The sequence below is a fragment of the Sminthopsis crassicaudata genome, chromosome 4 (genome assembly GCF_048593235.1).
Source record: "Sminthopsis crassicaudata isolate SCR6 chromosome 4, ASM4859323v1, whole genome shotgun sequence".
Classification (NCBI taxonomy): domain Eukaryota; kingdom Metazoa; phylum Chordata; class Mammalia; order Dasyuromorphia; family Dasyuridae; genus Sminthopsis; species Sminthopsis crassicaudata.
This window is the reverse complement of record NC_133620.1, coordinates 287338642-287361466: the sequence shown is the minus strand read 5'-3', so window position 1 is coordinate 287361466 and position 22825 is coordinate 287338642. Positions and strand designations below refer to the sequence as shown.

The following is a 22825-nucleotide window of genomic DNA, read 5'->3' as shown; positions in this document are numbered from 1 at the left end:
CGGAGAGCAGGAATAGTTTTCATGTTTTGGTTTTCATATTCCTAGGACCTAGCATATTGCTTTGCACATAGTAGGTGCTTAACCAATATTTGTGGATGTGACCTAAGCAAGAAGAGAAATGAGCAAGCGCTCCCAAAGGAATTCCTTTGAGACAACATCTCTCCAAACAGTTCTGTTCTTTCTCTGATTCACTTTAAACTTTCAGACAGTTTCTTTGTCCCTCTATTCCTGGGACCCTCACCCAACACACAGCTGTCCCCAACTGTCTGGAATGTCCTCAGCTCCCCTCAGGTTACTCCTTGTTACTTAAGTTATTCTTTGTTCACTTTCTTATTTCTTGCCCCATCTTCCTCTAATCAAGCCATCTCCTAATCTCTTTGCAGGACCCCCAGTAGGTCCCAAAGGCCCATGAGGAAGACCAAAGAAGAAGAGATGGAAATTATTGAGTAAGATTTTAGGTCAACAAACTCATGAAATGAAAGAGCTGGAAAATCCTTGAAATTATGGAGCCCAGACTCCTTATTTTATGGATAAGGAAAGTGAGGTTCAGTGATGGTTAATGCCTTGCCCAAAGTCCTTAAATGAGTTACTCATGGAGTTGCCCAGAGAATACAGTGGGCCTCTTCTGGTTTCCCACTAAATCACAATGACAATTACCATTTCTTTCCTTCAAAAGCATGCAACTGGGTAGATATCTTCCTAGTATTTTGACCTTCTCACCTGGCTTGGGTGAGAATCCTCAGACTGCCTAGACTTTTGTTTTCTCCCCTCTGCCCACACTCCTCAACTTTATAAGGGGGTCCATGAGACCCTTGAAATGCTTGTCTAACTCCATACCAATTTGGCTCCTTCCCCTGCCTAAATGGGTTCATTAACATTAATTATCCTTCCCTCTCAGAGGATGGGGGGTAGGTGGGTGGGGAGGGAAGGCCCAACTGACTTAAAGTTAGTGTATTCGGGGCTCCTCCCTGGTGTGTATGCCCTGTGTTAATGGGGGCAGTTGGATCCTTTGGCAGCAGGGAACTGAAAAGACTTGTGGCCACCGCTGCCCACCAGAGAAGGAACAAAGGCTGAGTGGATAACTAATGAAAAATACATTGACTATCTTCCCACCTACCTTCTACCTTCATGGGTGGGGGGGGGGGAGCAGAAAGAGAGGGAGCTTCTTAATTCCTTCCAAGAGAAGGAACATACAAGGTTCATCAGGATTTACATCCTTTTGGGATAGGATGTCATAAAATTAAGGGATTTGACTATGTCCCCAAAAATCTAAGCAAGGAATCCTATTTTGTCCACAGTAAGTCAGAGACTAGGCCAGACTCTAGGCACTCCTACTTTGAATGAAACATTGGGTCATAGGTCCCTAGCCTGTGGGGTCCCCCCCAGCACATACATGTCCCAGCTTAGGGGTGGAGGAGGAGCAAATGTGTACAACAGAACTGGGCCACAGGAGACAGGCCTACAGAGCTACTTCATTCAGCCAGCCCCTCAGAGTGCTGCTGTCCACCCCCATCTCTACCACCCCCTACTCTCCAAGACTACAAGCCCAGGCCTGACCTGGCTCTGCCTCTACCAGAAAATGGAGAGAAGAGAAACACACAGACATGAAGTGTGTCTAATGCCCCTCCATAATACACTCCCTTATTCCCAGCTTTCCCCACCCCAGACCTCTTGATTTTACCCCCTTCCCTGTTCTATTCTAATGACTTCTCATGAAAACCCCTGAGGGTCTGCCATGGGAGCCAGCATAGGAAAATCTCCCCTGACAACCTTTCCCTTCTTTCTCTTTCCTACACACAGCTAGAAGCCCATGTGTAGGGCAGTAAGGGGAGGCGGTATGAGGGACAATGGAGAGGGGGTTCTAAAAGCACATCATTTCCCCCAACCCCAATAAGACACATGGCAGATGCTCGGATGGAGTTGTGAACAAGAAAGGAGCCTGTCTGTCCCACACAGCGAGAGGGAATCCCAGGCTCCGTCCCACTCACTACCCGTGTCCTGCCCCAGGTGGAAAGGGAGCACACACCCCGTTCTGTAGCTGAAATGCCTGCGTCCCAGAGAAGAGAGGGATCCTGTGGGAACTTACTAACAGTTTTAGTCTCATGCTCGCAGAGTTTCACCCACAGTTTCTCCCTCCAACACAGTGCTACAGGAGCACACAGCCATTCCTCTCCCCGGTGAGGCTGAGCTCTCCTAGCCCGCCTGGGGCCAGCATAAGGCCCAAGAGCCTGGGGTTGGAGGCCTTGTGCAGGGCTGGGCCTGGACTCGCCGACTGCGGCTCCTTAGTCCCGGGAGTCCAAAGGGCGACAGGGCCCGCAGGACCCACAGCTCCACTCTGGGCTCTGGGGCTCGGGCTACGGGCAGGGGGAGCGGCCCGGGCTTGGCTAACCGGGACCCAGAGAAAAGGCGCCAGCGTTGGGAGAGGGCTCCCTGCTCCCCTGCCCTGGAGGGGCCGGGCCCGGCTCTGCGAGCACACTCACACCACAACGTGAGGCACTGACCCCGGCACAGAAAGCCTCCTCTTCGGCCGCCAGCCGGGCCCCCAAACAGCAAGCTCCCACCCTCCCCCCAACTTCCAGAGGTGTCCTGGCCGCTGGAAGGGGGGAGGAATGGGTAACAACTGGGAGGCGGGGCTTCCCGAAGGGGACCCCCCCTTCCTTTTCCCATAAACTTCCTACCAACCCTGCTGGAGTTCGGGGGTGGACAATGGGGAGACTTTCCCCCAGACCCCGTCCTACAAACCCACGGCCTCCCTCCCAACGAGCAGCCACCCCTCCCCTCCCTGGGCCTCCTTCCCAGCCCGATCCCTCCTTACCTGGTCCGAGCTCTGGGGAGGGGAGCTCCGGCCGCGGGCCCCGCTTTGGCGGGCCAAGATGTCGCGCAGGGCTGGGGGTTTGGGATAAGACAGAGAGGGAACGGGGTGCGGGGGGCCGTGGGGAGGGGGCTGGCAGGAATGTGCGGAATGAGCCGGACTGGAGCGGGAGGCGCCGGGCGCGGAGGAGGGAGCGATCGGGGCGGAAAGTTTGTGCCGAGAAGACCAAGCGGGGGGGCGGGAGCAGTGGAGAAGGAGGGTGGGGGGCGGAGGAGAGGGGGGCGGGGCGGAGAAAGGCGAGGAAGGGGCGGGCAGCAAGTGGGACCGCCCCGCCAGGGGCCGGACAGCTGCCCCCTCCCCCTCTTCCCGGCTTCGGTCTCCCGACCGACCCTCCGCTCCCAAATCTTCCCGCGTCCTCCCTCCCAACCACTCCTTTCAGGGACTCCGCCGGGGCTCTTACCTCTGCTTTGCGTGTCGGGGTAAATACCTCTTCAACTCCTTTCTGCCCCATTCTCGCCAGCGCCCCCTCCAGGTTTGGGGCTCAGAGTGGGGGCGTGGCCTTTGACTTAGGGCGTGGCCTCGTGCTCGGGGGCGTGGCCTCTGACCCAGAGTCCATCCACACCGGGAGGCGGGGCTGGCTACGACGCTCCTCGAGCCGAGATTCAAAGGGAGGGACCTGGGATCCTCCGGGTTTGCAGTAGCACTCCTACTTCCAAACCCCGGACGGAGGGTCTTCCGTGGTTGGATACATTGAACAGGAAAGTAAAGTGATTTCTTTCTCCCCCATAATTTCCAAACGGGCTGCACCCCTCCCGGAGCTAGGCCCACTGTGCGCTCCCTTCCCCGGAAGTTTGGGAGACCCCCGCCTTCGGCGTCAGGCCCTGGGACCCAGCAGCTCCGGTCCCGCGCCCTCCGCCCCACCCTGGCGGCTAGTCCGGCCTCGCCCCGGGCCCGGTTTGTCCGGTTCTCCCCGAGTGTCTGGTTTCTCGAATTCCCATTTCCCACTTTCTCTCCGGCCCCTGCAGCTCCCCCCGCCCCCTTCCCTTTCTCTGCTGCTTCCGTTGCTCCCCGAAGTGGGGGACACCGAGCAGCTTGGGGGAGCGGGGTACGTGGGCGCGTGGCAGAGAGGGGCCACTTTAGTGCGGGGAGCTCACCGCGGGCCGGAGGCGCTCCCACTACCAGACCGGGTCACCATGCTCAGCTCCCCTTCCACACGACTCCCACTCTCCCTCTCCGCCCCCTCCGCCTCCCTCCCCTTTGGGTTCGAAGTTCCCTTCCTCGAAGAGCCTTCCGCTCACCAGCAGGAAAATTGCTTTATTGAGATGCACATCCCCTGCAAGCCAGCCTTCCCAACCTTGCCCCAGGGAGCCCCAGTGCAGAGCCCCAGCGCAGCTCGAGGTGGGGGGGGAGGAGAAAGAGGGGAGGATGGTTTAAAAATATACAATCTCAAACTGCTCCGGGACAGGAAGTAATGGAGGAGAGGATGGGGGGGGGGCACGTTAGGGAGAGGAGAGCACCACATCCAGATGTGCAGCGCCAACTTGAGTCCAGATGTTCCTCATCTCCTTCCAGCTGTCTTAAGTTCCTCCCCTTGTCTCAGCCAAGAGCTGGCAACATGGACGGAGGGAGTCTCTGGGGACTAAGACCCTCAAGGAATTAGAGTCAGTAGCTTTGGAATCAGGGTTAAGGATCATTAAAGGAGTGGAGCTTACATCAGGGCTGCTGGAACACAGGGATCACTTCTCCGAGGATCCCTTTGTCAAGGACCATTAAAAATAGATTGGGACTCTGGGGTGGAGGGATCTTTGGGCTTGAGTTTTCAGTAAAAGAACTCCTGAATGAGGGAACCTCCACATCAGTCTCTACTGTTATCCTCTTCCACACAGGGCCTGGAATCTTGGGGCAGTCGCGAGAGAGTGGTTACTCGCAGGCCAGCTTCCCATCAAAGCTAGAGAGGGCTATAGCAAAGCCTTGTAGGGCGCAAAGTGGGTATCGATAGTCCAGAGTGAACGCATCTTCTGACACCCGGCCAAACTGCAGCACGATATAGTCAGCTAGAGAGACACAGAAGGTGTGGGTTGGGATAAGCTTGCTCCGGCCTCTGTTACCTCTAGAGGCCTCTACTTAACCATTCTCCTACCCCAACCCCTTGACTTGAGAAAGACAACTATTAGGAGACAGGGCTATCCCTGATCTGCCCTGTTCCACCCTCAGTCCAGGATTCCCCAGTCCCAAGGTTTTTTATCCTAGCTCCAGCCTGGCCCTCCTAATCCATTTCCCAAAGGTTCCTTGCTGTCATTGATCCTATACCCAGATCTTCATCCTTGTCCCTCACACTCTTCCAGAGCCTAAATACTCTTAGCTCAATTACGCATTTCACTTCAGTCCCACTTTTCCCACCCCAAACTGGTCTTCAGCCTCCTCTTCTAGACCTAAGGTCTTCTAGCTCAATCCTGTTTTCCCTATCCTGGGCTTCTATCATCACTCTTAAAATATCCTCATCTGTCCTGTGCCCCTATATCTCCTCCTCTAGGCTAAGCACCCCCTCTATCCACCCCCAGCATCCACGGGGACAGGAAGCTCTAAAAATACCCCAAACTATAGCAGACCTTGCTCTAACTGAAACCTGATCTGCTTAGCAGCTTCCCAAGGCCTTCAGACAGGTGACAGGGGGGACTTTCAATGGGGGCTGGGGAGAGGGAGCTGTGTTTTGTATTTGCCAAGCATCAGGAATCTGGAGCTCTTCCCAAAAATAACCTTATGTGCCCACTAGATATTTCTATCCCGGGGGAAGAACCTTCTCCAATCCCTTACAGGGCCTGTATAGATAGGTAGCACTGTTCAGTATGTTTATTGCTTTAAATTCCTCTTCTCTAACTAGACTGTAAACTTCTCAAGGACAGGAATGGTGTCTTCCACTTGATTCATTCATTGAACATAAGTATTTGTTAAGAAAGCTCTGTTTCTTTACTTACTATGTTTTTTGACTTACTATGTTGGGCATGCAGGAGGCACTCAAAATATATATTTTTTTTTCACAGATTCATGGAAGGACAACCTTTCTATTGAAATCACAAGGGAAAGTATGCAGTCTTAAGGGAAAGGTGGACAGGCAGAGTTCAAGAGTGGCATGGGAAGGGAACTAGGAGATTGAATGAATCACAGGATCATAGATCTGGAAGGAACCTTGGAGGTCGTCTAAGTCTAAACCCTTCTTTTTAAAGATAGATAAACCTCAAGGCCAGAGAGGTTGTGATTTACACAAGGTCACACAGGTTCTAAGTGGCAAAACCAGGATTTGAACCCAAATCGCAACTTTTTCCATGCCACATAACTGCTATGCTTGTCTGCATGTTGGAAGGAGATAGGTGGCCCAGTGGATAGAGCACTGGGCTTGGAGTCAGGAAGATTCATCTTTGTGAGTTCAAATCCAGTCTCAGACTCTTACTAGCTATGTGGCCCTGGGTAAGTCATTTAACCCTGTTTGCTTCATTTTCCCTCATCTACAAATTAAACTGGAGAAGGAATTTCTGCTATGAACTTCCAAATAGGGTCAAAAAGAGTCAGACATGACTTCAATAACAACAATAAAATCAGCCATCCCTCAGTTGACAATCACCCAGTGGGGGTGGGTGGGAGGAAAGTGAGGAAGGAAAGAAGAGTTAGGGTCAATCTGATTTGAAGCCCCTTCTCCCTAAAGTGCTCACGGTCATCCAAATGTATAATCTGGAAGTTCTTGACAGAGGCTTGGGTGACTCGTCCTTGGAAATTAAGGGTGTAAGAGCCACTCTCTTCATTCCACACAGGTGTCTTGTTGTGTAGTTCTATCAGATTCTCCATTGTCTTGTTCTGCCAGCGTACGAGAAGTCCATCGCTAGCCTGGAGGCAATGAAACATTTGGGGGGACATCAAAATCAGAGGCCTTGGTCCTGGAGTCAATTGTTAAAGTTGTCTAAGAATTATGGGAGGAAGATACAGGAAAAGGAAACCAATATCATAGGATTTAGAACTGGCAAAGGCTTTAGAGATTATCCAGTGATTTTAGTCTTCATTTTATAGATAGGGAAACTAAGGTCAAGAAACAGGGAGTGATTTGTGTCACACTGGGAATAATTGAAAGGGTCAGGATTTGAATCTAGGTTCCTCAAATCCCGTTTCCAATGTTTATTTAATTATATTGCATTGCTTCAGAGGTCATGAAGGTTTTGAATCCTGTTGGCTCTACTTCATGGAAAGCTCCTGTGTCTGCTTGTGTGTTTGTCTGAATGTGTTTTTACAAGGACAAACACCTAATGTCTTTATAGAAATGTTATTTCTGCTGAGTGTGTTTATGTATGTTCTGTATGTGTGTAGAAATGAGATTCACACAGCATGTGTCTCTATGTGTGTGGAAATGGCAAAACATTTTCTCTTTGTTGGTGTCAGTTTCCTTATCTCCGTTTCATGTCCCTGTCCCTAGAGGGGGACTTTGTCAGCACTAGACTGCTGGTTGAACAGTGAAAAACTCAGTCTAATTTATTCTTTTGCATCATGGCAGGGTACTGTGCACATTGTAGAGTCAAATAGTTGTTGATTTTTTAAAAAATTAGTTTATAAATAAAATCTGAAACCTGTGATTGTTTTATTAAATTCTGTTTTTAGTTCAACCAGATAAATATGAATTTGGGAGTTTATGTGGTTCCCTCAGGATGAGTGTGAAGGAAGTAAGAGGGATTTAGAAATACTGAGTCAGGTGCAGAGGGCAGCTCTCCCTTCTCTTAGGGTCATCCATAGGACAGAAATAGTTAGGATAGGGTGCAGAGGGCAGGATAATACCCAGAGGGGAGAGAGAGCTCACATTTCGGGGCCGGATTGGGATCCTCTTATTTTCTGAGCTCATCCCTGGGATGATGATTGTCATTCGACGGGGCCCCCGGAAGCCCAGAACGTTGGTCTCCTAGGTTGAAGATTCTAGTCAGTTTGATCCCAAAGAAGGTCTGGGATGGGGGTGATAGGATCCTTGGGAAAGCTAGGGCTTGGGTGATAGCTATAGGAAACCCTGGGATGGGGGATTGAAGGGAGATGAAGGCTGGGAGCCAAGTAGGCTGAGGAACTAGAAAAGAAGCATGGTCCTCACATAGATGACAGCTGCCAATTCTTGTCGGTAGGTTGCCACATCTGCACCTCCCTGATGGGGATTCTTTCCATTGTCAAACACAGTGAATCGGGATCCTATAAGGTTAGATCTACAAGAGGCAGAGCTTAGGGTATGATAGGGGGATCCGGATAGTGCTAAAGGGTGTGTGTGTGTGTGTGTGTGTGTGTGTGTGTGTGTGTATGTGTGTGTGTGTGTGTGTGTGTGTGTGTGTGTGTGTGAAGGGTCAAAACCAGGGAATGGGTTGGAGGACTGGCAGGGGATGGGTAGTAAGGGATATATGGTAGTTTCACCATTACCCAGTGCCACCAAATAGTACCTAGATAGGAGGGGTTCCTATTTCTAGTAAATTGAGGGAAGGACATGGAGTCCCCCTCCCCCCCAAAAAACAATTAATTGAGAAAAATAGCTCTGACTATAAAAAAACAGATATCTCTAAGTGAGGATTAAAGGAGAGTATAGGTTATATATACTGTAGGCTTTGCAGACTGGAGAATATAGAAGGTTCCTTGACCTCTCTCTGCCTCAGGGCTCCTCTTCCTCCCCCATAGTTTTGGAAAGAGGGTATGTGAATTCCTTTAAAGGTCTGTCCTAGGGGCCCAGCCCGGTTTCTGACCCTTATCCAAATCACCTTCCCCACCTATAACCCTGCCCAGCCAGGTTGCTCAACTGCTCAGGACTCAGTAGAGAATAATAAAGCTTTTGGAGAGCATCCAGTCCAACCTGTCCTTTTATAGATAAGGGATGTGACTTGCTCAAGGTGATACACCTAGTCAGAGCCAGAAATGGAGACCACGTCTTCTGACTTGCAAGCCTGCGTCCTTCCATTATACCATACTGCCCCCTATGTACACACACCTGAGCTTGCCAATGAAGTCTTCCCCTGTCCTGGATAGGTTGGTGGGGTCAACAGAGATGAGATAATTGGCAGTCTTGCTCCGTTTCCGTTTTCGGCCAGCTAGGAGGAATACCTGAGATAGGAAAGGAGAGTGGGAAGAGAGAGAGAGAAGAGCTCTGTGTGGGGAGGAGGTTGGGAATCTGGGAAGGAGCAGACAAGGAAGAGGAGAAGGGGAAGAGAGGGAGTCTCAACTCCTCACCTGTAGCACCTCTGCTTATAGGGTTTCTCATGTTCATCCTTGACCTACCCATCCCTAGCCCAATTCAGCTTCCTCCATCACCTCCCAATCTCTCCTTCCCCCCAGCCTCCACCCATTCCTTCCTTCCTTTCCTGCACCTACTCCCCACCTTCCGGTCACTGTCCAGGTGCAGATAGTAGGAGGGGTACAATCCCCGGTCCATTCCCTTCTTGTCACGAGTTACCCGGCACCGCACAGTCCTGCCCTGTGGTGCGGGGCGCAGCACAAATTCCTTGGGGTCATCCACCTCGATGGGAGGTGATGGGGGTCTCTCTTCCTTCTGCATAGAGGAAGGGCACACTTAATTTAAAATTCTGTCCCAGTATTTCCCATTCCTCAGGTTGTCCCCATCCTAGGTTCCTTGCCCACAGCTCTTGGGGGGGGGGCCTTATATCTGGAAGATAGAAACTGGAGGAACCAGCTCTGCTGGGTCTGAGTCTCCCTTCAAACATATCCCCTCTTCCTGGGCCTCCATGAGAAATGGAAAAAAAAAAATTCCCTCAATTCTATCTCTTAGAAGTTAGGGACTAAAAAAAATGAATTTAAAAATTTTCTTTAAAAAATCTTTGTTATATATGCACGAGAACATGTGAATGTGTATTCCTTTTAGAAAATGTCTGTATATATAAATGCTTGTAAATGCAAAAAATGCATATGAATGTGCGTGTATATGTACATTTTTTCTGGAATAATTCTGGAAATGGATTGTCCATTGATTATACTATGATTCTATTCTATATTCTTTTGAATTTCTAGACCAAAATAGTGTTCAACTGCTACGCACCATTGTCTATAGTAGTCTCCTCCATTAGAGTAAGAATAGTTTCTCTTCTGTGTATCCTTAAAGCACAGTAACTGGCACTAGTAAGGGATCATTAGTAGTGGATCTTGTGTTTTCCTTGGTATAGGGAAGTTTCAGGGAATAAAACTTTCCCTGATAATGCAGACTGGAACCTTTTCTGCTTAGAGGGCTGCCCCGGGCCAGTTTCTTAAACTGTAGGTTGTAACCCCATGTGGGATCTTGTAATTGAATGTGAGGGTTGTGATATTATGATTTATTATCAGTATATGTTTGACTTGTATACTGATATTATATATCTATATTCCTGAAGTCATGTAAAAATTTCTTGGTCAAAAAGGGGTCACAAATAGGAAAAGTCTGAGAAACCCTGAAGGTTTATGGTCATCCAGACAGTATGGGGGATGTGGAAACTTAACTCAGGCCTTCTTGGTTTCCAAGGCTGGTCCTTTAACTATAGTGCTAGGCTGCCTCTCATATAATAACTCATATAATAATACATGCTTTTTCATTCATTCTGTATATACATGTGTGCTTGTGTGTATGTAGAGCATATGTATTCATCTCTGTGTAACCTGTATAATTCAGCATGAATATGCTTGAGTCTGAATGTGTCCAAGTATGAAAAGTATTTTTGTGTGGGTGTTAGTGGGGGGACTTTGGCCTTATTGGATGGTTGGACCTCAGAGGGCAGGGCTGAGAGACCAGGTAGCAGCAGGCACAGGACTGTTCTGTCTTACATTCTGTCTTACTTACATATACTACTTTGAAATGGAAAAGACCCTGTCCTCATCCACAGGATTCCATGCTCCTTGAGCCACCTGAAAATTCATGGTCCCAAAACTCCCCTAACATTTCTATGCCCTGCCACAGACACTCTGCCCTTTCAGGGGACCTTTAATTGTGCCCCTCCACGGATCCTACCTTTGGGACTTTCCCTTTCCCTTTCCCTTTTCCCTTTCGGTTGCTATTCTTGGTTGTTGCCTCTTCCTCCTCACACTCAGCTTCTGGGACTTTGGGGGAAGCTGGGGATGAGATAGAAAATGATGAAGTTTTCCCTAGGTGCCCCATCCCCACCCCCAAAGTAGTAGAGTCCACCTGTGGAATTATTTGGGGAAGAAAGAAGACAGCCAGTTCTGATTCCCCCAGGACATTCTGGCATTCCGACCTGATCAGGTTATGGGAAAAAGCACAGATGAGCTTCTAACTTCCATACTCTCCCCCTCCCCCACCCTAGGGACTTGACTCTTCTGCCTCTTACCCCAGTTTATTTGACCCCTGATTTTATTACCCTGAGCCTTACGGGTGTGAAGTGAGATGGAGGATGGAGGTAATCAGGGAAACCTGAAGGGGTGTGGTGTGGGGTAGTCCTCACCTTTTTTCTTCAATGGTTTTTCTGTAGGGCCCTCTCTTCCAACCTGGAACATGGACACTGGTATCTTTCTGTTTCCAGTAGGTGTCCCTATGGACTCCTTTTCAGCCTCATCAGATCCTAAAATTGGGCAGAAGGTGAATAATCAAAATGTCTGAGTCAACTCTTTCCCTACTCCCAGTACTCTGGCCTTAAGGGTGAGAGGGTGGTCAGGTCTCACCTTTCTTCTTGACTTTTCTTATCTTGGGCTCCTCCCCAGTTGAACCCCCTGTTGCTGCCTCCTTCTTCTTATTTCGGATAGTTTTCCGGGGGACAGCAGGGCTTCCCAGATCTCCTAGGGATTGTAAGAGGGGGGAAAAAAAAGAAAAAAGGGACTAAGGGCTTCTGGTGTGCTCTCATCATTCTGTCATCTCTGAGGTCCCTTCCTCAGTCACTAATGAGATAGATTATAAACTGCTAAAGGTTAAGAGTCATGCCCACCATGATACTGTATAATGCTAAGCATACAAATATAAGAGACAAAAACCCTGAAAGAGAGACAACTTATGTACTGAATGGTGGCTAGAAAGAAACAATGTTTTGGTCTAGAAATTCAAAGGACTATAGAATGAAGCCATAGGTAATCAATTACCAATCTAAGTCAGAGGACCGAAATTCAAATTCTTACTTGGTGCTTATTATATGTGACTTTGAGCAAACAACTTAATCTCCCCAAGTCTCAGTTTTTTCATCAATAAAATGAGTATATTACCTCTGAAGACCTTCCTACCTCTCTTGTATTGCTACAGCTTGCCACTGTACTGGATATTCAAATAATATTCATTAGGTATCCTGAGTAACTAACTGCTAGGCACTGGAGAAGTGGGAAAATGCTTGATAAATATTTGATTAAATAGTTCGTATTTTAGTCTTTTTTTTTTTTTTTTTTTTTTTTGTAGTTTACAAAATGCTTACCTCATTCACAACCATTCTGAGACGAAATTGATGCTCAGAATGTTAAATAAGTCCTGCAAAGTCACTAAACTCTTAATCCAGCTTAAATTTAAGCCCATGTCCTTTGATTTTCAAGTTCAACACACTTTACATTATACTTTACTACCTCTCCTTAGGGGCAGCTGGGCCAGAATCAGGAAGACCTGAGTTTAAATGTGATTTCAAGCACTTAGTGTGACCTATGGTGAGTGGCTTAACCTCATTTGCCTCACTTCCTCATCTGTAAAGTGGAGACACACTAGAGAAGGAAATGACAAAAAACTCCAATATCTTTGCCAAGAAAACCCCATAGACAGTCCATGGATGTCATGAAGAGTCAGATCTCATTTTAAATAAATTCACCTACTGGAAAGTACTAAAAGATCAGAGTTTTAGAACTGGAAGGCATCTTTGAAGTCATTCAGAGGGCCAACTATTTCTCTTTATAGTTGAGGAAATCGGGGGCCAGTGATTCCCAGGTAGCATGTGTCAGAGCCAGAATTTAAATACAGGTCCTGTGTCTCCAGATTCAAATCTATTCTTTGAACATTTTGCAGTCATTGGTCATTTATTATATACTGCCTTCTATTTGTGTAGTTTTTTTTTGTTTGTTTGTTTGTTTGTTTTGTTTTGTTTTGATCAGACCTTTGCTAGGCTGGTATGGGAAATTCCAGATAATCTACTTGTATTTTAAGCTAATGGTTTAAAATGTGTATACATCTTGTCTCCCCCAAGTAGCTTGTGAGTTCTCAAGAGGTAGATACTGTGCTCTACATCTCTTTGGAGCTCTCACTATACAAATTTACCTATAGTATTTGTTCTGTATTTATTGATTGATTTTTTTGGCTGATTTTCTCTCTATTTTTGATTCCTTCCATCTTCCCGTCACTCTTACCCTTCCATCCATTCTTCTCTCATCTTAAATTATTTCTTCTTTCTTACCTTGAGGCCCGTTCCCTTTTCCTTTTGTGTCTCCATTTGTTTTCCCTTTGGGGAAACCTTTCTTCGAAGGTTTTAAAAGAGCCACTTTCTCTTTCTTTTTCTCTTCCTCCTCTTCTTCATCTTCTTCTTCCTCTTCTAGGGATGGACACAACCTCATTAAGTGGGTTGCTCCTTCCCTAACCAATCTGTTCTTGGGGGATACTAAAGATCCTAAAGAAACACCCAGGATCCTAAAGAATGGACCCCCACTAGAAAAAGTCAGGGGATAGGAAGTTTGAAGAGAACCAAGACCCTGAGACTTGGCAAGGGACTGGGGTAAAGGGCCCAGAAAGGTGGGGAATATTCTTCATTTCCTTTCTAGCTTCCTTTGGAGCTCAACCTGAGATCAGAGACAGGAGGGTATCAATTTGTCCATGATTGTGTGTGTGTCTCAGGGGAAGGGACTTTTTAGGGGAAACATCCTCATATTACTTTACAGTCTATATCTTGATTTTTTTTAAATTTAAGCTTTTTATTTTGAAAATATATACATGGATAATTTTTAACATTCACCCTTAGAAAATCTTCTATATCTTGATTTCTAAGATAATTTTTTAGTTCTAAAATAGGCTTCCTCTCTTTTCTGTGTCTTTGTGCCTACCTTATTCTCCTCTCCTCCTCTGTTTGCTGTCTCTTCTTTTTTCCCTCTTTGGAAGACTTCTCTTCCTTTCTAGTTGTCTTTTCTTTACATCTTTCTTTCCTTCCCTCTTCTCTATACAGCTTTCCTTCCTTGTCTCTCTGTCTCAGTCTTTTTTCTCTTCTTTTGTACAACTTTATCTCTTCTCCCTGTATCTTTTTTTTCTTTTCTTCCTTTTCTTTGTCCTCCATCTCCTCTTTCTCTCTCCCCATCTCTTTCCGTGTCTTCATCTCTCTTTTCCTCTCCCACTTTCCCATCTCTATTTGCTTCTCTCTCCCTCGTCCCCCCTTAGTATGTTAGGCTTTTTCTGTATGTCTTTTTCTCTCTACCCCCTCCTCATCTCTATTTATTTGCCTGTCTCTGTGTGTCTCCCCCATCTCTCTCTTTATCTGTCTCTTGCTCTTTTTGTCTCCTCTCTATCTTTCCCCTCCTCTCCTAGTTTTTCCCTGTCCCCCATGTTTTTCTGTCACCTTTTTTAAAAAAACCACTCCCCGATCTTTATTCGAAAGTCGAGATCTCTCAGTCTCTCCCTCATTTGTTAACATTTCTCAGTCCCACTTTTCGTTTCTCTTTCCGTGCCCCCAGCTACCTCCTTCCATCATCAGGGGCTCATTTAGTTTAGTCTCTCACCGTCCGGCACGTTTGGGGCCCGGGCTACGAGAAAAGTTTCCCCCGGGCTTGGTTTCTTCCGCTCCGGGTCACGGATGAACTTGGCATAGGGGTTCGGTTCGACAGGGGTGCTGAGCGGCTCATCCTTCCGCCTACCCTTCCTCCCGGCTGGGCAGAGACATCTCGGTCAGAGACTGAGACCCAGGCGTCCCCCCCCTCCCTCTTGCATAGCGTCTACTTCCCCACTATTCAGTCCCCGGAGCAGTGACAGAGAGCTAGATAGGGGCTTCTTTTCGTGGAGCCCGCCCCCCAGCCCTGGATGTCAGCTCTCCTCTCACCCTGCGGTGGCGCCCCCCGCTCGTCCCCACGCCCTGCGGCCGCGCTTCTCCGGGGTTTGGCTTCGGCGGGGCTGGGGCACTCCTGGGTTTCAGGCCGCTTCTTTCTCGGCTTCTGCCCTGCGGCGAGACGCTGCGGGACCAGGGTGGGGTGCTGGGGGGGCCGGTCAAGGAGTGGGGTGGGGAGGTGGTACTGGCAGACGGGAGGGGTTGCGCTCAGAGTAACCAAGGAAGCGGTAAGGGCAGGAGGGGCCCTGAGGAGGTCAAGCTACCGAGGCTAATCGGTTTTAGCTGCTGCTAGAAATAACTACGGATTATTGGGGAGGGGCGGGTGCAAAGAAAGGAATGGATGCCCTCCTTTTCATGCTTACAGAGACCCTGAGGAGGGCTCAGAAATAAACATATATATGCTTCCTGCTATATCGCTTACCTTCTGATTTGCTCCATAGCTCTGGATAGATCTTCCCAGTACTCCCCCAATCCTTCCAGCATCCCAAGACATAACAACACCACAAAATAATACCTTAACACCCCCCCCCACACACACACATACACACTCCTGAGTCTCACCCTCACACCCATATAGACACACACTAATGGGGTACAAGCTGGTTGTGAGAGCGGACTCGCTTCCATCTGACCTCAGCAGGATAGGAGGTTAGCGGGGTTGGCTACCTGTTTGGGGCGCGTCTGTAGCTCTGGGCTCCCAGATTCCTCCTCCAGCTCGCTGGGATTGAAGTAGGAGAGTTAGTGTTCAACCCCTCGCTGTCTCTTTTCTCCAGCCCCTCTCTTGTCCCTTTAATGTCTCCAAGTCGGAATCCTCCTCCCCCTCTCCAGGAATTGGAGAATTTTAGAATTCCTAGAGCTCAGGTAAGTGAAGGTGAATGTCCTAAAAGGTGCCACTGACCTTTCGGAGGCCCAGACTTCTCGGAGAATATTGTCCTCCAGAGGCATTTTGGGGACCCAGTTTCCCTTCCCGGCTTTGCCTTTTCTCGGGGCTGTGTATGGAGCCTACTGCTTACTTGGCTAATCTCCCACCGCTCATCCCCTGTGACTCTGGAGCTCAGGACAGCAGAAGGTGTGCTGGAAGATGGGGGAGGAAAAGAAAAGGAGTGGAGGTAGGAATTGTATGATACAGGAAAGAACGGGAAGTAACATTTGGGGGGATGGGGATTAGGACTGGGCTATACCCTAAGTGCCACCATGGAAATGGGTGCCATTTCTTTACATTCCTTTGCTCAGCCTACCTCCCATGGCCTCCATTCTGCTCCCCCCACGTTTCCACCAGTCATACTGCCTAATCTGGATTTCACAGTGAAATGCCTAAAGTCATCTTGAAAACTACTGGATTTGTCTTCAGAAACCTGGGTTCAGATTCCACTTCTGTTATTTATTGTGTGACCTTAGACAAACTAAATAACCTCTCTTGGCCACAGTTTCTCAGCTGTAAAGAAAGGAGACTTAGTAGATGCCTATAAGGTCTCTTCCTGCTCTGAATCTATGATTCCATCATTTGAGAATCAGGATGGAGATAGAGAGTAGCCCTTTACTTAAGTGACAGTGGATAGAGTATTGGACTCAGAAAGACTCGAGTTCAAATTCTGACTTAGATAAATGCTAAATTCCTTAATTCACCTGTGTGACACAACCTCTCAGTCTCACTTTCCTCATCTTTTAAAATAGGAATAATAATAGCCATCTCAGTGAACAAGGCAATGTGTGATAGGTGCCTTCCATGGAAACAGAGAACTACAGATCCAAATGTATAATTCAGGAATTCTTAACCTGATGCTATAAACAAGTTACCTTTTTTTTTTTAAATTTATTTTAAAAATTAATTAATTTTTAAAAATATTTTTATTTTTCCCAGTTACATTTAAAACTTTTTTACATTTGTTTTTAAAATTTTGAGTTCCACTTCCAGTTGATCAATGATGGACAGAAACAACTACACCCAGAGAAGGAACACTGGGAAGTGAATGTAAATTGTTAGCACTACTGTCTACCTATCCAGGTTACTTATACCTTCGGAATCTAATACTTAACGTGCTACAAGAAAATTGGATTTACACACATATATTGTATGTAGGTTATATTGTAACATGTAAAATGTATGGGATTGCCGTCATCTAGGGGAGGGAGTAGAGGGAGGGAGGGAGGGGAAAATTTGGAAAAATGAATACAAGGGATAATGTTATAAAAAAAAATACTCATGCATATATACTGTCAAAAAAATCTATAATTATAAAATAAATTTTTTTAAAAATAAATTAAAAAAAATAAAATTTTGAGTTCCAGATTCTCTTCCTTATTCTCATTCTCACCCCTTTAAAAAAAAGCACACCTGAAGTTTATGCATAGCATTTCCATAAAAATGTCATGTTGTGGAAAAAAAATAGATCTCTTTCCCTAAAAACAAAAACAAAAACAAAAAAACCCCCAAAAATACCCCTCAAGAAAAATAAAGTTAAAAAAGAGAGAGAGAATATCCTTCAGACACAAACATTTCTTTCTCTGGATGTGAATAGGATTTTTCATCTAAGTCTTTCAGAGTAGTCGTGGATCATTATATTTCTGAGAATAGCAAAGTCATTCACAGTTGATCATCCCAAAACATTGCTATTACTTTGTACATATTACATTTCACTTTATTTGAGTTCATGGAGGACTTTCTAGGTTTTTCTGAGAGCATACTGCTCACTATTTCCCATAGAATAATAATATTCCATCACAAACACATACCACAATTTATTCAGTCATTTCCCCAATTAATGGGCATCCCTCAGTTTCCATTTTTTTTTTTTGCCTTGAGAAGAGAGCTGCTATAAATATTTTTTTGTAATATAGGTCACAAGTTACCATGGTTGACCTTATTTTCTTCATATCTCAAATAATGGCTTAAGTTAGACAATCTCTTAGGTGCATCTATAAACTACAACGACATTTACAAATGAGGAAACAGAACTTGAACTCATATCTTTCTGTCTCCAACAGTTTTTGCATTGTGACATTTATAGAATGCAGATCTCTGTCCCTATTCTAATTTTTAGTTCATAGGAGAAGAGATTTAGATCTGAAAGGGACATTACAGGTTGCCTTTATTTTTGCACCTGCCATCTCTTTTGCTGAATGGTATCAATGGGCCAGCTACCAAAGATTTACTAAGTGATTACTCTGTGCTAGGCACTGTGCTAAGTGCTGGAAATACAAAGAAAGGCAAAGATAGGACCCTGCTTAGAGTCTAAGAGGCAGACCACCTGTAAACAACTAGTATAGTATATATATATATATTCTACAGAGTAGACTGAAAAACTCAGAGGAGACAATAGAAGCTAGGGAGGTCCAGGAAAGGCTTCCTATAGAAGGTTATATTTGAGTTGAGTTTTTCCAGAAGCCAAGGGAAAAAACTATAGGCAAGGAGTTAAAGAGCATTCCAGGTATGGAGGACAGTCAGTGTAAAAATATAGACATCAGAGAATGTCATGTGTGGGGAGTAAGTATTAGGGTCTTCTGTGTTTAGATGCTCAAGTACATTTATTTAGAAATGGATGAATGACCAAATATTCCATGAGTTGATAATTATTTCTTATATTTGTAGAGTCTGAAATAAAGACTTTCATTCCACTAATGCCAAGAAAAAATTGATATTGACCAAGAGATGACTAATTCTGCTGCTCATTTTATTAGAAAACGGAATAACCCTTGTGACTTCTCTATTGAATGTCTTGCAAAAATAATCAGAAAACACTTTCCTTGAGAAGCAGGGGTACATTCTCCTTCAGGTTTTAATAGGAGGTTGTTGGATTTTTTTTTTTTTTTGGAGGCAATTGAGGTTAGGTGAATATCTGAGACAGGATTTGAACTCAGGTCCTGACTCCAGGATTGGCTTTCTATCTACTGAGCCATCTTGCTGCTCCAAGACTAAATTTAATGATTAATTTTAATTAATTTGATTACATTATATATTCCCTCTGAACTCAGTCTGTTTTTCATTGTCTGTCCCTATCCATTACAGATGAAATGTTAACTCATGGCTCATTGTGGAGTGGAAGTGCCCCCTCTGCTGAATTTTTGTTCCAGGTGCCAGAATTCTGTTTGTACACATTTCAAAAGCATTACTCCAACATTCCATGTCAAACTCAATGTGTCCAAAACAGAATTCATTATCTTCCCCCCAAGAATCACTTCCCTGAAGTCACCAATCTTCCAATCACCTAGTTCACCACTTTGGTGTCATCTTCAACTCTCTAACATATCCTTCACTCTACTCACAAAGCCACTAAACTATCCTGATTTAGGTTCTCATTGTCCATTGTCCATTGTAATTGTCCTCTCTGTCTCTTCTCTTCCCTTTCCAATTCATCCTCCACACATCTGCTAAAGTGAATTTCCTGAAGTTCAGGTCTGACTGTGTCACTCCCTAGCCTAATAAACCCCAATATCTCCTCGTTGCCTCAGGATCGAATATAAATTCCTTTGTTCAGAATTTAAACCCCTACTACTTTCCAGCCTTGTTACACATTATCCTTCCTTCATGCTATGGTCCAACCAAACTGGGTTCTTGCTGTTCCTCATATAGGACTTGATCTCATATCTTTATGTTTTTATACTGTCTATCCCCCATTTCTAGAATGCTTTCCCCCTTTACCTCTACCTCTCAGAATTCTTAATTTCTTTCAAGGTTTAGCTTCTGTCACAGTTTAAAAAGTATTTTAATAGTATTTTATTTTTCCAAATACATGCAAAAATAGTTTTCAACACTCATCTTTGCAAAACCTTGTGTTCCAAATTTTTTTCTTCCTCTTCCTGTTACTTTCTACAGGAAGCCTTTCCTATCCCCCAGATAGATGCTAGAGCTCTCCCCGCCAAGTTACTTTATATTTATTTTGAATATACTTTTCATACACTTATGTGCAACAGAGTACATTTTGAAGGGAAAAATCACTTCCCCTCAAAAATGTACACAGAGCTCACTTTTAAGTTTAATCTTCATTATTATAACTTTCTTCATCACTTTCTTAAGACTAGCCATCAATAGAACAATAAATCAAGTCCTGATTTGTAGTATTTGCTGATTTCCAAAGTATAAATGCTCACATTGTAAATTTAACAGTTGGATCTCTTGAGCCAGTACCAGCTGGCCTCAACTAACTTCTATGATACAGATATGTTGTCTCCTCCAATAGAATGTGAACTCTTTGATGATGGTTGGCATAGAATAGGCTGCCTAGTAATCAGTAATTAGCAAATCCTTGTTGATTGGTTGCTTGTGTCAAACCTACCTCCTTATTATTTGTTCTTGTGTGTTAGTCTTAATTGTACTAAGCGGAAGTAAAATGAAAGCTTCTCAAAGAGAGCAGTCTTCTAATTTTATTTGTCTTTGCAGTGGATAGAGTAAATTCAATCCCCTATTTTGTTATTGACTAGCTGTTTGACCACAGGCAAGACATTTATATTTTTTGAAGCTCAGACAATTCCCTAAGAAATGTTCACTAAGTTATAGATAGGTCAGGGGAAGAGGGAGAGGAAATATGTCAATTCTAGCTGTAAATACTATATATCTAGGGTTGATAGAGCTCTTAAATGAGGGAAGATATGCAAGGAGGAAAGGCCCAGGGAAATAAAATTGTGTATAAATTTGAAATGTTATTGTTATATTGTAACATAGAAATATTACAGCAGCAAAGAGCTCTGTAAGAAGAGGAAGGGGAGGATCAAGTCCTGTTTCTGATACTTATTATTCTTGTGTCTTTGGGCTAAATAAATGTTTAACTTTTTTGGTATTCAGTTTGATGAGGGGAGTCCTGAAACTCTTTCTCTTTCTCTCTCTCTGCCTTTGGGGGGGAATGCTAAGCTCTCCCCTGAGAGACCCATGCCAGGGAATCAAGATAAAGTGATTCTGTTATCTGGGTGGGACTAGTTGAGTCCAGGACCATTGAATTGGAGATAATTCCCAGAGACACTCATTCAATTCCAAGATTTTCTATTCTGATTCCAGCTCAAACAGCCCCCAGCCCCCATCAAGAGCTGCCCCTAGCTTCTAGCTTAGGCTTCAAGTATAAAAAGAGCCAACTTGGAGCTCACTCCTTGCAGAGGACCTAATATGCCATGCCAAGGAACCTCTCTCTCCCCTTGGCATAATTTGCAACCCTCTGCCTGCTGAAATGATATTCTCTTTCAGGGCTACTCCCTCTTTATCTTTATCTCTCTGTTTCCCTAACAAAACCTCATTCACTTTCTCTGCTACAGGATTTCTCTGCTAGAAACTCTCTCTGCCAGGACTCCTCCACTAGAAACTTTATATCCCTCTGTCGGGACCTTGCCACCAAGGAATTCAGTCTTTCTAGCAAAGGCTGACTTCCCAATGCCAATAATAAACTTCTTTTTGCAAATCTAGCTTTTTGGGTTTGTAAATTCCTTTACAAAGGACCTCTGCACCACCAGAAGGGGTTCCCACAACTCCCTGCCCTGTGCCGAATTCTAGGGGGACATAACCCTGAAACTCTTCATTTGGATCCCTGACTGCCAGGAACCCTGAACCTCTTCAAAATGAAGGGTTTGGTCTTTGAGACCCTCCCAGTCCTAAATCTATAATGCTAGGGCATTTTTTAAAGGGGGAAAAGGGTTGTTTTTCTCTTTTGTCAAGACCTGTAATTTCATTGGTATAGGAAATTTCAGTTGAGAGGTTAAGAGATGAAGTGAGGCAATGAAAAGTGAGGAAATGCCTTCTCTCTTCCTCTTCTTTTTCCTCCTCCTTTTTTCCCTCTTTATCTTATTGTTCTCGCTCCTTTTTTCTCTCTGTCTCTGTCTGAGACAGAGACTGAGGTCTCTAGCTGTCTCTTAGTCTCTCTCTCTCTCTCTCTCTCTCTCTCTCTCTCTCTCTCTCTCTCTCTCTCTCTGTTTGGCTGTCTGTCTCTCTCCCCCCTCCCCAAAATAGACTGGCACGTGCTTGGAAAATTACACTTCTGTCTTCAAGTTCTTCTATTTGATTGCTCCTTCTCAGTCTTTTTTTTGCTGGCTCAGTTTCCATATCCTGTCCCCTAACTGTAGGGTTTCCCAATGTTTTATTCTGAGCCTTTCTCCCTCTATACTCTCTTGCTCACCCTGCCTGCTCCTGTGGGTTTAATGATTCTCTCTATGCTAATGACTCACAGATCTCTATATCCATTTCCAGTCTTTCCCCTGTACTTCAGTTTTGTGTCCCAATTGTCTATTAGATATTAAAAAGTGAATGTCCTGGAGACAGCTTAAACTCAGGATGCTAAAGATTCTCTCCAAACCCTCTCCTTTCCAAGCTTCTTCATTACAACTGGTTACCACTATCTTTCCAGTCTCCCAGTTTTGTAAACATGGCATTATCCTCAACCCCTCACTCTTCCTAATGTAATATATACATGTCCAAAATCATGCTTGCCAAATCATGGCTTACCTGCCTTTGAAAGATCTCTTCTAATTCCTTCACACAGCTGCCACTTTAGTTAAGGCCCTCATCATCTTTTACCTACATTAATGCAATACCTTCCTAATTGGTTTCTCTGTTTCATTTTTCTCTCCACTCTCGTCCATCCCATACGTTGCTGCTATTTGTCTTTTGTGCAGATGCCACCATATGACTTCTTTATTCTATAAACTTCAGTGGTTCCCTATTGAGTATGTGTTTGGGTAGGACTTGAGCTCCCAGCTCCTTAGTTCTGAGGCTGACTATACCATTACATCCACTACACCATGCTATATCATCATCATCAATATCATCATCATCATTTTTTCTTCTTTTCCTCCTCTTCCTTTTCCTCTCCTCTTTTCCCTTTTCTTTCCTCCTCCCCCTCTTCCTCCTCTTTTTCTTCTTCCTCCTTTTTCCCAATGAATGACTCTCTCTTCACTATACCATGATATATCTCATTATTATTTATTATTTTACTGTCCAATGAGGGTCCAGGCCTTAGATAATGATCAATATGCTCTGCCTGGTAATAACTGATGCAAAAGCTTGGTGAGCTTGCATTTTCTTGTCTGCTTTAGAACAGATCCAAGTAGTCTT

General features: G+C 45.2%; 2 protein-coding genes across 5 annotated transcripts in view; both read right to left on the bottom strand.

Annotated features, from left to right (window-relative positions):
* Positions 1-3522, bottom strand: part of TEAD3 (TEA domain transcription factor 3) — a 32085-nt gene extending 28563 nt beyond the window's left edge. For 2 of the 3 annotated variants that reach the window (XM_074311171.1, XM_074311173.1), the window contains exon 1: positions 3273-3517. In XM_074311171.1, the coding sequence (XP_074167272.1) occupies positions 3273-3323 (51 nt within the window). In that variant the 5' untranslated portion in view covers positions 3324-3517. Of the gene's footprint in view, positions 1-3272 lie in introns of all 3 variants that reach the window. The other variant, XM_074311174.1, reaches the window with a different exon arrangement.
* Positions 3523-4098: 576 nt separating this feature from the next.
* On the bottom strand, positions 4099-15797 carry TULP1 (TUB like protein 1). Of its 2 annotated transcripts, none has more exons than XM_074311169.1 (14): positions 15695-15797; positions 15463-15514; positions 14791-14941; positions 14474-14620; positions 13168-13302; positions 11474-11587; positions 11257-11373; positions 10806-10906; positions 9192-9362; positions 8805-8917; positions 7929-8037; positions 7650-7748; positions 6520-6691; positions 4099-4866 (listed from the first exon to the last, which is right to left on the bottom strand). In XM_074311169.1, the coding sequence occupies exons 1-14, from the start codon at positions 15739-15741 to the stop codon at positions 4733-4735; spliced, it is 1662 nt and encodes a 553-aa protein (XP_074167270.1). In that variant the 5' UTR covers positions 15742-15797; the 3' UTR covers positions 4099-4732. The 2 variants fall into 2 exon arrangements, with proteins under 2 accessions (XP_074167270.1, XP_074167271.1); XM_074311170.1 differs by having other exon boundaries at positions 14791-14920.
* Positions 15798-22825: the final 7028 nt, after the last annotated feature.

What these genes read in the sequence shown, in the direction of transcription:
- TULP1 (XM_074311169.1), bottom strand. Translation starts at nt 15,741, where the DNA reads ATGCCTCTGGAGGACAATATTCTCCGAGAAGTCTGGGCCTCCGAAAG. An exon ending in GAAGTCTGGGCCTCCGAAAG is followed by an intron (nt 15,515 to 15,694) that starts GTCAGTGGCACC and finishes CTTCAATCCCAG; the next exon opens with CGAGCTGGAGGAGGAATCTG. An exon ending in AAGAAAAGTCAAGAAGAAAG is followed by an intron (nt 11,374 to 11,473) that starts GTGAGACCTGAC and finishes GCCCAATTTTAG; the next exon opens with GATCTGATGAGGCTGAAAAG.